General features: G+C 35.4%; 1 protein-coding gene across 1 annotated transcript in view; it reads right to left on the bottom strand.

The window, feature by feature from the left end:
- CTTNBP2 (cortactin binding protein 2) overlaps positions 1–15,153 on the bottom strand; it is an 81,666-nt gene that overhangs the window by 4,729 nt on the left and 61,784 nt on the right. Inside the window, 10 exon segments of the mRNA XM_032105670.1 lie at positions 569–670; positions 2,482–2,614; positions 3,501–3,561; positions 5,324–5,509; positions 5,738–5,943; positions 9,301–9,479; positions 11,841–12,028; positions 12,325–12,477; positions 14,250–14,349; positions 14,433–14,519. Coding sequence (XP_031961561.1) covers positions 569–670; positions 2,482–2,614; positions 3,501–3,561; positions 5,324–5,509; positions 5,738–5,943; positions 9,301–9,479; positions 11,841–12,028; positions 12,325–12,477; positions 14,250–14,349; positions 14,433–14,519 — 1,395 coding nt within the window.

Raw genomic sequence — 15,153 nt, forward strand, 5'->3', positions numbered from 1 at the left:
TATAGCAAGATGACTGTATATTTCAACAAATAGTTAGGTCAAAAATAGGAACTGATAACCTTTTAAAAAAATGCTGTTATTCACAAACTTTGGTAGTACCATGTGTTTTCAGTATTTCTGCCCCTGAGAGCTTTGACATTAGAGCAACCAGCAATTTTACATCAAGAATTTTAAAAGTGGTGCTTTTGCGAACTTACTGAATGATATTAATTGAGGGGAAACAACAAACCCAGTTTTTATTTCTCTTCATGTCTGATGGAAATAACTTATAATGTCAATGTAATGTCAAAAATACTTGGCCTAGGGATATGGCTTCATGTAAAAGCCAAAACTAAATGCAAATACATCCATTGTTTTAATAAATCTTTAGCTTCTATTAAGACACATGAAAGAAACTTGGTATGGTAGTCTAGCAACTTTCCTAGGAATTATGTCAAGTTTTTTCTTGTAATAAACACTAGTTTATTATTATTAACTAGCACTAGTTCTTAGGATCCACTCAGAAATTCAGATTTTGGAGAAACTCAAGACACCTTTCCTATCGTAACATAAAACTCATTTCACCTACCTTTTGTGCTGTTGTTTTATTTGGGTTAGTACCACTTGCTGAAAATACAGGAATGTTCTTAGAGTTACTGAACATCAATAACTCATCCTTAGAATCTGCAATCTAAACAAAGATAAGAAAATGGTGATTTTTTTTAGTTATTCACAGAGATTATGTTTCAATTTGCCAATTTTTTATTTTATTTTCATGGTTTCTGTGCAATGCAAAGCATAAATATCCAAAGAACTATTAAAATATCTCTTCTTTACTCCTGAGTGCATTTTTAGAAGATAGGAGATAGAGATTTCGTATTAACTATTATCAGAGGAAGATTAAACATACCAGAGTAACACTGTTCAGTGGAGCTTAAGTGCAGTTTCCCATTAAATTTTACCCAGCCCCCAGGGACATCAGAGAAAGGAATAATCATTTTCTCTTCCTCCTGCCCTGTTTCTTCCCTAGTATTTTTCCTTCCCTTTTCCTATTTTTCCTGATCAGGAAATAACCGCTAGAGCTGCTGTCCTCACTGAAAACTAGGTATTTTATCCTGGGGCAAGCTGATCCAATTCAATTCTGCAACTGCAAAAGCACTCAACCCCAACCCAGTGGAGGCAGCAGGAACATATTTGAGTGAAAGGGCAAGTTAAAGAGCAGAAGTAATTATTCCATTTGCAGCCTGAAATTACATCACACAAAGAAAGCATGCAACAGCACCCTTACTTCTGCAAGGCTCTACTAGGCAGCTGGGGAATTAACAACAGAAATTTCAGCCAAGGATGGTTCCACCCATGGTGAGGAAACTGAACAAAAGACATGACATCTATCTCCTTCCTTATCTAACCCCAATTTCCTTGAATTGTCATCAACAAGCAATTACACTTTGCATGTTATTAACCACAATTTTAAGTTGGTTACCATTTCTTTAAGCACATCCCATTCTTTTAAGGATAGCTACGATAAATCCCTGCTAACTGACTAGTGATTAGCCTGCCAGCTTGGTGCATGTGACTCATGCATGTACTGTAAATACTTTAAGAAAAACAACCCAAAACAAAACACTGTAATAAAGAGTTTCAATAAATAGGTTGAAAAATCTTCCCAAACACAGTATTTCTTTTTTTAATAAAAACTTGGTTGTCTTCTAAGGATAAACAGAATACTTAATAAAGCAAAACTAATGGAACTGCTGTTCAGGGAAGTCCTAGAGGATGTCATGCACAGCCTAACTGGACAATAGCCTAAGACTGACTCTATCCATGTTTCAAAAGATATGGAACAGCTGCTCCAGTGTGAACACAGCCTGCTGTCACAGCCATCCACTTCAGCTGTGCTAGGAAGAAAGATGAAAAAGAATAAATAGGCTTCAGCCGCGGGGAAAGCTGCATGGTATTGGTATAAAAGGAAAAATGAGAGAGATCCACAGTTCCACACTCTGAACACACACAACAGTTTCCCAGTGGGAGCAATGACAGCATGAAACACAACAAGGGAATGGTAATGCAGGAACGGCTGTTCTCAGAGAAGTGATCACAGCACCAGCCTGCCAGAGTTCAAGAAGTGTTTGGACAATGCTCTCGGGCACATGGTGGGACTCTTGGTGTGATCCTGTGCAGAGCCAGGTGCTGGATTCAACGATCCTTGTTCGTCCCTTCCAACTCAGGCTATCCTATGATTTTATGAACTTAGAAATTTGATCCTCCACTGCAAAAACCTCTACAAGAAAAATTGGTGAAGTTGTAATTTAAAATAGTATATGTTAAACTAGAACACTTACCCTCAAATGTGTAATTTATTAGTTGACTTTGGCTTTTCCCAAATAATTGAGTAATTTTCTTCAGTTCAAGCAGGGCTTGTAAATTAAAAATTTATTTTAAACACATAACAAACAACTGAATATGGTAATGTAGTAAATTATTTAAAAGCCTTGTGTTTACCTTGCTTATATCAGGCTCAGATTTGCTGGAACACATACTTTGAAGTTCCTGCACAAGATCTACTTCATCATCAGAACCAACAGACAGCCTTTGCTCCAGATTTAATGTTCTCATATGATCTTTCTCTGAAGATCTTAAAGCACCCAAACAAACAATCAGAGAGGACATTTAAATTATTATACAGAATTTTAAAATAAATATTATAAACACCTCAAAAATAGTATTTTTTTTCCAAATGACCTTTACTACCACAAACAAAACCAAAATGACATCTGATGAACTGACAGCAGTAGTTGTCAATAATTATCTCATAATAGATCTTTCTATACAAATTATTCTCTCTATTCTGAAAATCTAACGAAGGATTCCTCTGTCTAATATTTTCAAAGACTCCCCTCTTTTTAAGATGCAGCAATCAATTTTGTTCCACTCTATTCTTTGGAAGTAATTCCAAAACCTTAAAAAAACCTCTGGCATATCGGAAGCATAAATATTCTATTTTCTCTGCGCCTGTGAATAAGGTAGAACCGAGGTTTCAGATTGAAATAAAGTCTCAAATGCAGTTCCCTCTAGCTAATTCATACACTTTCTCAGGGCAACTCTATCATTTGGACTAAAGTGCATGTACTGTACCATCTTGAATTGCCATTCAGCAAGCTGAAATAGCCAGAGGAGTTTTTAAAATGTAATGCCAGTTGATAAAAGCATACAGTCAAGTTTTCAAGGTAGAGTAAGTGTTACATAATAGTCTTAAATCATAGACTATTCTGTAACATTAAAAGACATGCAGTACTGCAAGGTTTGAAATAAAGAAATGGATTCTAAAATTATATCAAAGTATATAAATTTTATTTCCTCTCAGGAATGAAAATTAAAAATACTTCCTTTCTGCAGATACGGGATCAAAATATTACCAAAAAACCCTATTAATCCATTCATTATAGTGTGCTGCTTTGCAACAGAATGCTATCACCTTTATTTTTTGCAAAGTGTCACAAAAAACAGAAATTAAAACTTACTTTGTGGTGAGAGAAGCTCTTTTCTTACAGTTTGGTTGCAACACGGTCTTAGATTTTATACCTGCACAAAAGAGAAGTTGACTTGTTAGTGTGTTACCATGTGTACTGATTTCTTTATTCTAAAATCTGTGATAAACAGGGATAATGTGTTCCCATTTACTAACTAATTATGTCAATAGAGTCTGTCAAAGATCAGAATACATCCCTTGAAAGTGTTCAGTGTAGCATTCGAAACTGCTAAAGTGGCAAATAGGGCATGAGCTGCCTAAGCTTTTCTGAAAGAGAGAACATGAGGTTTCTGTGTTAGGCAGTTGAACCACCTTTACTGGTTCTCCCCAAGAGAAATTGCTTGTCAACAAGGAAATATTTAAATTTGCTTCATGGAGGTAAAATCAAACAATTTACCTTTACCTGGAAACAGGAACAGCATTTGATTCTGACAGTCCAAAATAGAAGACTACTAAAATTAATTGATTATTCAATTTTTAACTTATATTCACAGATATTAACTGGATTCCAAAAACATTCTCAGGTACAAGATACAACATCAACCATCCTACTTCAGGTTATGTTCATTATTTCTTAAATCCTCTGAGTGGGATTAGAGAAGTTCACAACTCAGAGAACTGGCAATCAGGACACTAGAGATGCAGTCAGAAAAAGCAGACTTCTTTCTGAACAAGGGCTGAAGAAATGAATAGCTCATTTTAGTGCTGCAAAGTAGCAGGCATCAAGCATTTTGGTCTTTTGTATATGCGGTAATTGAGGCTAGAATCTTACTGTTCCTAAAGTGTATGTGTGTGTGTGTGTAAGCTGCCTTCTCCCTCTTCCTACATCTTCCCTCTGAAGTAGTTACTTTCTTTTCAGAAAGCAAATACTTTGATTTTTTTCCCTGGAAGTTTTTTTCTGTTCAATATTGTATTTAGTTACAATATTACTAAGTTTCCCATCTAGAAATATGTATCCCATAGAAGAATTACATTGCTTTCCAATATATCCAGTCATTATCTCTGTGTAACAAACTGCTCGTTATATGACTTATAATATTGAGGTGAAAAGATTTTTCAAAAGTGTCAGCCACAAATATAACATCCACATTTATACACGTGCACAGACCCAGTCATATAAAGCCTTCTTTATCAAGAAACATGCTGAAGATGATGTGGAAACTTCTTGAAAACCTTACAGTATTTGTGACTACATAAAATTCTCTACATTTATTTTTTGCAATTAAAGTGAAAATCAAATCAAAATCTTCAATTTAAACCCAAAGATCTCCTTCTTCTACTGCAAGACTTCTAGATTACTCAATTTTTCTAGTAAGACTGAACAAGGGATGCATGATCTGGGGAGGAATATATTAATTTATTTTTACCTGGATTCACTCAGTAATAATTACAGTAGTGAAGTTATAAAGTAAGTGTAAGGAAACTCAAAAAAGTCTGTATACTGTAAATTTGGAGCAAATCTAAGGAGTACCAATAAAGTAATGAAGCTTCCTCTCATCTGGTATGGGTGAAGAGACTCATATGGTGTCATTCCACGCAGTCAGAGGTGGAACCACTGCTTATAATTCCACCATCTGAGCCAACCTCATTATCAAACAGAAAGGGCATTAGAACAACCAAAATTAGTTAGGACCCCTCACAGTCACAAAGAAGTAATTTTGGGGGGAAAAAAGTAGACAGTTTTTTACTGGTGAACATAAATACAAGTGTCATTTAATTGACAAATTTTAATTCATGATGTAGGAGAAACATCTGATTCGCATCTACACAGTTTAACCCCCCACAACTTTCAGAACTGAAAATAAAAAGATTTACCTTCAGTATTTGTCTCCTGCTTATTCCATGACTGGGAGGACAAATGGCCTGACTTTTTGCGAGGACTTGTACTCACTTTTCTCCAAGAAGCATTCTCACCTCTTTTCTTACTACAATTTTTGTAGCTCGAAGCCACAGACAAAGGAAAATTTCCTCCCTTAAAATCTGCTATATAATTATCTAGCTCTGAAACAAAAGTAGAACAGTGTTAAGAAGAATTGACTGTTGCAAATGGTTCTTCTTGGAGTACTTTATACAACTACTTAGTTTAATGGCTGTAAATGCTTTTAACCCCACCACCTCCCTTCAGAACTACAGTTATGTTTTGTAGACATTTTAGAAATGGAAGGAAGCAGTTAAAAGCCCCATAAAAGCAACATAGAACTACTTGGCTTTCAGACAGTTCACTCTTACCTGGTCTGGGTAGAGGACAGCCATGCAAAACAGCTTTATTTAGCAAGATACTGAGAGCAGCCTTAACAACAGCCTGTTGCCCTTGGCTAGGATTTTTTTTGGCTACTGCTTGTCCTGGTATAGATGGTCTTTTCACAGAGGCTCTGGAGAGTATGGCTTCTTGTACTCTGGGAGCTATCACAGCATTCCATAGCTTGGACATCCACCTGTAGTACAAAACCAATTCTTTAACTTCAAAAACAATTATCAAAACCTGTGATTTTATACTTCGGTAAAGTATCAGATTTTGTATTTTCAAGAAGCACCCCATTTCAGAGAGGGACTGATTTTATTTAAGGTAGGGTTTACTTGTTTGTTTTATACTAAACTATTTGATCTACATTTTTTTAGGTTGCCTTGACAAACTTACCACCTGATGCTTTTTCTCCTTCAGATATGGACTATAAAACATTCTTTTCATTTTAAGGCTAAAGAAATGCCCCAGAAAGATGAGTGTTCATATATATATATATATAAATTATTTTAAAAAGTGCATGGAGAAACTTCCATGCTTGCAGGTGTTCATTCCTAGCCTATTTGCTGCCAGCATGGGAAAAAGGAGGTATTCACTTATGGTTGCACCCCTTTCAGTACTCTTCAATTTCCAAACTTGTCCAGTTTACAAGACATTTCTATTTATACATCTGCCTTGCTCTCACTCTCCTTTTGTTTATTTGATCTACGGTGAACTGTGTTTCCAGGATGCTGTGGATTTTCCAGATTGTCTGGTTTAAAGACTGGGTCTGATTTTGATTCAAAAATTTGATTAAAAGGGACATGAGTCTTCTGTGACTTTTGCTTTTCTAAGAGAGAAGCATTACATTGTATTAGCAAAGAAGTGAAAAATTTGTGTTAGGGAAAAAATAAAGTTATTTCTTGTAACTTAGGAGTTCTCTGGGGATAAAGGCTAGAAATTTCAGACTTAAGGTTCAGCTCACATCTACAACATACACTGAGACAATCTTTTTTAGACCAACTCCAACTCTTTTTGTTTATTCTTATACTCTCTTACAAGAGGAAGATGATAAGATTGAGTCAGACAGTTTGCATTAAAGGTCTGTAAGAAATTATAGGCTATCATGCTGTGTTCAGCTTTGCAGAAATCTATTCAGAAAATGTGAAGGCTAAAATGTCTGCTTGACTTAAATGGACCATTTTGCTGGATACATTGATGCACTGAAGCCATCTTATTACCTAAAATATTATGACGACTTTTTTTGGGGGGAAGAGGGTTTCCATTTCTTTTTTAAATTTAGAATGCATGAATTATTTGAAAGGTGTATTTTTGATCAGTTGTGAAGCATAAGATTGCGCTTTTATGATCTATAAATGCTCAAAGTACTTGCATAAGCTTGATAAACATTACTTAGAAAAATAATTAGTATAGTTGTTAAAATACAATGTAAAATGTGTATTGGAGATGTTCCTTGAAGCTTCCTTAGCATAATGTTGTAGATATTATTCCATAGAGTTACAGTCTGCTTCTGCTAGCTAAGCTACTAAAATAAACAATTGCTAGTATTTTAGTCATAAAGAACTATCTTTTCAATTTCTGCCTATGTAAGCTTTCAACATTTTCCAATACTGCCAGTATAAATGGTCAGAAATGAACACTGCAAAGATAGAATTAATTGAGGCCATTCTAATCTAACAGTTAACAACTGATGGAGATGCTCTATAAACAAAACTCCAACCTGGTATTTAAATTCAGTTTTAAGTTTGTGCTCATCTTGATGAAGTCCCCCATTCTTTGATATAGCTGATACTTAGGAAAGGTGTAACACACCCCTGCCTCGATAAAGGGCTGCAAAGTGAAAGTCGTTCCTGTTGGAACATCATCTTCAATTCCCTAAACCTAAACCAAGAAAAAACGTAGTTAAAATTTTCTTCATTTATTCACTCTACTCACCAAAACAGGTGAAGATACATGGAACACACAGCAGGAAAACTATTTCCTGTCACATGTTCTCTCTGCCTTCCCTTCCCTTCTGCTGCTGCTTCTTCCTCTTCTCTCATGCTAATACTGAGCCCAGAGTGAACCCAGTTTGTAGATAGCTGTCTGCTGTCCTAATGAATTGGACTGACTCAGAGAAGCTTTACTAAATGCAAAAAGCAGCAGAATAGCACAGTGGACAGGAAGAGCAAGAGGACAGGAGTAGTTAATTGGATTGAAATAACAGCAACCAGTGAGCTGTTAATTAAAAGCTATTTAATACATGACCACAATCTCAGCCATCATGCTGCTAAACTAAAAGTGCCCAGTAAGAGCTCACTGGGGCTGTGCTTTCAAAGTGTTTATTAGTGGATGAAAACTACATTAAAATGAGAAGTCTGATGGCATATGGGTACAATAAAGGACATTTTAGGGTTGTACTCAAAATAAAGCATTGTGAAACCAGTCCGAGTTACACTGAGGAGAAATCCAAACTCAAGAATGTATAACTAAGATATCTAAAGAATAGTTTTTCTGTCCTCTAATAATGCCACTGCAATAAATACATGATTAAAACATTTCAGAGGACATGATTCAAGAGGAAGATGGAAGATAGATGCATGGTATGCTTTATTCCTTTATTTCCCAGCACGCATAAAATTTCAAGTCAATGTTACAGCCACATTTAGACTTTGATAATTACTCTGAAGATTATCTAATCTGTACTTTCAGAGAATAAAAAGGATAATGAACAAGCAAAATGTATGAAGATCTGCAGACAGAACATGAAATGAGACAACCTCTGCACATGTTAAGCAAAGGCCCCTGGAAGAAGGGTCAGCAGAAACTAGTACAAGGGAAGGGACAGAAGTGGTGACCTGCCCTGTGAGAAGAGTTATGTCACATTTCCAAATGGTATACTTTGAATTCTGAGTAAGTCTGAATCTTAATTAGGGGCTCATTAAATTTCTGATATAGCCAAACAACATCTTAGTGTGAAATTCGTATCATTTAAAATTCTATAACTATTTCTTCTATCATTTGCTAGCATTTGGAGTTGGAATGTGATTGGATGTTTATGCAATTGTAGGCAAGAAAAGCCAAAATTTCCATAATTTAAAAAAATTTTTTATGTTACTGGCCAGCTAGCCATATGTATAACTAAACGCATATACCTGCCCTACTCACTAAGATAATATATCTCTAAACTATATGTATGTTTTAAAATTATACCACATATTTTAAAAAGTGAGAAATCATTCTCCAAACACAACTTCAAAAGGAGACTTTACCAACTTTTCAAGCTCAGAATTCTTGAATCTTTAAACCTCTGTGTCAGAAAATAAATGAAAGATCGCAAGAAGACTGACTTTCGCACAGTAATAGACACCCATTGCCCACTTGAGTCCTTCAGAAGTGCCCTTCTAGTAATTAAATAGCCAACAGAAGTTTAAAACTTTCAGCAACTTCTATTGAAATACTTTTCTAAGGTCGCTGAATCAGCAGGGTTTTGGGAGAAACACAACTACTACATTTGTGACAAGTATCTAGTTGGCACTGAACAGCATCAAATAGGAAACAAAATTCTTACTTGACTGTTGCTTGGCTGTGCCCTGGAACCACAGGACAAGAGAAGAAATGCTTTGGTCCCATAAGTGCTTCAGGTGCTCCTAGACGTGATAAGCAAGAGTTCAGCTGGTGCCAGACAACAAGAATCCAGTCTATGACCTTGCACACAGGATCACATGGAGGAGGTACTTTGCCTCTGAACTGCAGGGAGAAAAGATGTTTGATATGGCATAAGACCAGAGCTGCAAACACTTTCCTTGAAACCCCAGGAAGGCTTGGGGTTTTTTTATTGCATGTGTTGCTATCGAAAAATCAGGAACAGTCAAAACCAGGTCAAACCCTTTTACAGAATATATTGACATCTTGCTATATTAAAACTTATTTTCCCAACTACACTTCAAAAGATATATCCTTATCAATAAACTGACATACCTTTACTTTCTTGTGGGAAACCAAGACAGAAATTTTGGTAGCAGTGCTTTTTCTACAGTGTTTAGGATTACAAGAGATACCTACCATATACAATGCAATGTATGTGATATAAATAAGGCATATGAAAAAATGCCCAATCACACTGAACAGGAATATCTGATCCAGACATATTCTCAGTGGATTTTCATATTGATTTTAGATCTAGTAGCAATGAAGGAAAGATGTATCCCTCCAAGACTTGTGTTTTTAGTATGCTTTGTTAAGGGCAAATTATGTAGTGCCAGAAAAATCTCCTGTTTCCTCTGATTTAAAATTACAGTCTTCATCATCCTAATCCTAGGATTATCCTCTGTAACATTTTAAATTAAAGGAAGCATTAAAAGATGCACCAGGGTTAGTAATTGACAGCACTGAAGCCAGAGCCTCTTGACAGAGTCTATGGGTGAACTTAACGTAGAAAAATATTTAAACTGTTCCCATATATCCTAATAATTCAAACTAAGGGGAAAAGAGCTTTTCACCTGAAAATATGAATATTAAGGCACAAACAGAGCAATGAACTTTGAAATAGTCTATGGTTCTAACAGTAAATGTGCTTCTACTTTGATTTAGATTTTTATAACAGATTAATCTTTCTACTATTTTTGACTTTGAAATCCACTATTTTCAGTCCCATACCAACTGGCATTTGAGTTTACATGTGGCACATGTATGTATTTCAAAAAATGTGCTACCACACTGGGAATTTCAATATTTAATTAGGGAAGACACATGGCTTTTTTCTCCAAATAGCCACCATCTGCATATATGCTTCAGAAAAAATAAACTTAATGAGATTACTACCAAATTCTGTTCAACTTCAATCAGAGGTAGGAGCCTATTACATGGTCAAATTCTAACCGATGAGACTAAGGATTTCTTTCAAGCCTAAAAAAATAGCCATCTGTTATGTGATGCTGCAAGTTCTTGTATCCAAACCAGTTTGGCAGAGTCTGTCTGATGCAGCATTTGACTATGAGCAAGTCCTAACTGAAAAAACATAATCTAAGAAAAGTAGTCTATTAAGAGTTCCATAGATTACAGATGATTCCTTTTTTTTCTATTCTGTATTCCTGTTCTTGCAATTAAAGAATACTTTGGAATGTTTCTAAATTTCCTCATTATCCTGGCTGAAATGTTCAATTACCACACATTTCCTCTTCAGGATCTCTTTGAATCAGTAAGCTTTTATAGATGAGAACTGTGGCAAAGGGTACAGGAGATGACATCCGCAAGGATAACCAAGATACATCCAGCTGAACACTCAGAACTGACAGTAGGTCTGTTATTCCACAACAGGACTCTTTATTACTGACAGTTTTTTCTATTCCTAGAACAATCTCCCTTTTTAAGCCTGCTAAAAACTGCTGCCAAGATTATTTTCCTTTGCAGCTGTTTTGATTAAACACCCTCTGCCAATGTCTAACACTGCCTGACTGTCAGTAATAGCTGCTATCACGCTCAAATGGTATTCCAAGTAACTTTCAAAAGTCCACAATTCTTCTTTTGCCTGTATCTTTCTTTTCATTTCCCATCTTCATTTATTTACTAGTATTAAAACAGACTTCCCATCCTTATTCTCTTTTGGACTTTTGTTCTAGCTTCAGCAGACCTATTGGCTCAAAACAACTTTTCTAATTGTATAATTTGCCTGTCCTTTGATTTGAAAATCATGGAAAATATTTTTTCTGCTTAAAACTTAAACAAAACACATATATGACTATCTTATTTCAGATATTGAGAATAAATTATTTGAAAAAGAGATTTTATGTCTGTTTAACTGATTCTTACTACCATTCTCAGGTAGAAGTTGAAAAAAATTACTGAAGGATGTTTCATGAGGGGACAGGCAAGTAGCCACAGGATCATTATTTGCAACCAACCAATAGTTTATGCCAATCAGTCATGGCCATATACCTTTCTATGAATCCAAGCACAACATTTCCAGATACACAGCCTGTATCTTCCTAGAAACGAGTGCTTTTTTCCCGAAACAACTTAAGTTATCTGCTCTGCTTTTGGCATTACCATTGTACATATTTCACAGAGCTGGTGATGAATGCAACTGCTGAAGCTGATTTGAGTTCTTACCTTGTTTATAACTTTCCTCCTTAAAATCCTCTGAAGCAAGCCTCGCATTGGCTCCCCATCCCACCTAAGTTGAACCCAACGGAAATGCTGCTGAACCAGCAGGTCAGAGCCATGAAGATGGCACTTTGCGATGGTCCCCAGTAAAAAGCAGTTCTCATGAAAGTAAAAAGCACCAGAAACTCCATTTGCTAAAAAGGAATCATAAAGGAAACATAAAATCATAAAACATAAAACACTGAAATACTCACAGCCTTGACATGATTCATGCAAAAGCACGAAGCAGTGACATAACTAGAAAGGAAAAAAAACCCACAAACCACCACCAATTAGCTTAAAAACATGCTATCTTTGTTAAGGACAACTGTTCACAATAGTATACAAAAACTGAAAAAATTACATTTTTCTCCTGTTCCCTGTTTGTTGTATATTACAATAAAACTGTACTGTAGTAAAATCATTTCTGCAACCCAAGTTCTTTAAATACCTCTTTGAATAATGCAGGGATTTTCCGAACTTCGATTCTCAAGAGGTGCTAGAAAATCTCCTAGTAATTCAGACAAAGCAGCTCTCTCCAGATTTTCTAAAATCACAATTGTTGTCTTGTTTACAGGAGGATGTTTCACCGGGATCAGACAAGCTGAAAGAGAAAAATCCCATTAATGTCTACGTAGGAAAATTTACTTCTATTTATGCATACAGAATTTACTGCTACTGATGCAACGAAGGATTTTTAAAAAGTTTTTTTCCTTTTTAACTTGTTTATAGGAACAAACAGACTGGATAATAAGTTTAAAATTGAAAGCATAAAATCAAACAATAGTAAGAATATCATACTGTATATTAAGAAAAAAATGAAAGCTATGATTAAAATAAATTCCTGAAATGGCTATAATAGGATCTTCATAGATAGGAAAGATTTCAGTACACTGAATATAAATACAACAGAAAAGATAGCAAGGACCTCTTTAAACATTTCTTTCATTTGCTGTAATACATCTTAGACTTTCAACATGTACTCTTTATACCATGTAACGATAAAAGGTTTAAGAATAGTCCGTGTTTATAAGAAACTTTATCATTCTATGAGATAGTAGCAAACGAATAGGTAATCTTCTCTTCAAAACTTCCTTCAGTATCTTTAAGAAACACTCAAATAATCAGAGCTAATATGAGGCAAACCCAGTAGCACCTGAATCTAATAGGCATTAAAATGACATCTATTCATTTTTTTCACATTTTAAATACTTTCCTTTAATTTTCCTGATTTTAACATCTTATTGCTTAAAAAAGACACAGCTTTACAAGTGTTCTTGTAACACTAAATCCCAGGTGAATGTTTCTGTAATACATACATAAAACAAAACACTTATCTTGACTATACTGTGCCCTGCATTGTTTAAAAACCATTTGAAGGTGGTACTAACAATGGTCATTAAGGAAATTGACATGTAATAAGACAAAACTTACAGCAACTGACTGTATCTGAAAATTGCTATTTATTTGCAGTTTTCTGACTATTACTGCCCTGTTTTACTAAGAGGCTACAGCTTGAGAGGAAGGAGGACAGGTACCCTCTCTGTGTCTGATGGATTAATTTAGAGGAGAAGTGCTCTCTTAGGAAAAGAGATGCAGCAAAACAATAGGGAAAGAAGCAGGCAGAAAAATGACACTCAACCAGCAGCACCATGCTGAAATGCAAAACCAGACTATTTAAAAGAGTGTGTTCCTGACACAGAGTAAAGCATCCAAAAGTAGCAGCTTTCCTAAGAGACAGTGGCCAGTAAACAAACCAAACTATGAGTGACATTCTCGCCTCCAGGCCAAACACCAAAGCCTAGCTGACTTCTGACTAAATGGTCTCCTCTCCCACCAGTGTGATGGCACTGAAAATGACATGTGGGAATAATCACTGGCACAAACTATCCTGCGAACTGCGACCAGGATTTCCACAGAGAAAAAACTGCCATAGACTGAACTTACACCAGGCAGTACATGAACAAACAGAACAGAACACTGCACGGCATTGTACAACCTGATAGGATGGCTCTGCTCATGAGCACAGACCATAGACCTTCAGCTCTGATTCAGAAGATCTGAACTAGAGCAATCAACTTTTAAAGGACCACAAACAAAGGGAAAAAAAAGAATGAGACAGAAATAAATAATAAAAACTATTAATTTTACTTAAGTGGCATGATCTTTTGACAGAGCTCCTTACTGGGAGTTCTGTCACACTCAGCTCTACCTCAGTTTAGACTTGTATCATTTGGCCCCAAGCACCTGAAAAACTATGGGTTCCATTAAAACATGCCATCCACTATGCAAAATGTTTTTATGTATTTCTTTACTTTGCACCATTAAAAATTTTCCTACAAATCACCAAAATTAGTCCTGCTGAAATAACCTTACCATTACTGATGAACAGTTCTGCAAGGTGCTCCTTGGAGAAACCAGCATCCACTTCAACTTTAACAATCTCACATGTAGATCCTGCAGCCACTTGCTTTTGCTGTGTTGAAAATGTATGTATTTGGTGAAATAGTGAAAACTCTGATTTATGGACTAATTTGCTTGATATGTTTGTGCAAATACCTTCATGCAGGCCGCTATCTGATATGCTATATAATCTTGCAAACTTCCTTCTGGACCATGGAAAATGACATTACGGTATTGTTCAACCTACAGACAGATAAATATAAATATTTATTTCATAAATTATTCTTGGAAGTTCAGACTTAGATTTTTTTTTTTAACCTAAATGACACAATCAGCACCTAAAACACAGAATTCTTTGATTTGCACTACTGGAGTTGATAATCCTTACTATATTAGTTTCAAAGTAGACAATATTTGCATACAATATCTTGGAAATATGTTGATAAATTTATATCCTAACTTGTAAAACTACATAGCAAGCTATTTTGTTATAAAAAACTTTAGAACCTAAAAAATTTATTTGGGAAGAGTAAGTTTAGTAGTCACAAATATTTTCTTGATTTTGAATTAAAATATACATCAGAATGATGCCAAAACCATCAGTTTAAGTCACTGCTAATTTAAGGACTGAGGACTTACTGAGGACTTCATTTGCAGTAGAAATGGGATCATGTTATCAGTATGGTAGAACAAAAAATTTTTTTAATCTTAACTCTATTTTACCTCTAAAAGGTCAGTAAGGGAATACAGTCATATCTCTGTGCAATATTCCTGAATACAGCAGAAACCTGTGGCATGTTCTCCTGACAACATAAAATACTGTCCAAGGACACAGCAGAAATCAAGCAGATTCTAAAATAATTCTGATTCGATGCAA

The sequence above is a fragment of the Corvus moneduloides genome, chromosome 4 (assembly GCF_009650955.1).
Source record: "Corvus moneduloides isolate bCorMon1 chromosome 4, bCorMon1.pri, whole genome shotgun sequence".
NCBI lineage: Eukaryota > Metazoa > Chordata > Aves > Passeriformes > Corvidae > Corvus > Corvus moneduloides.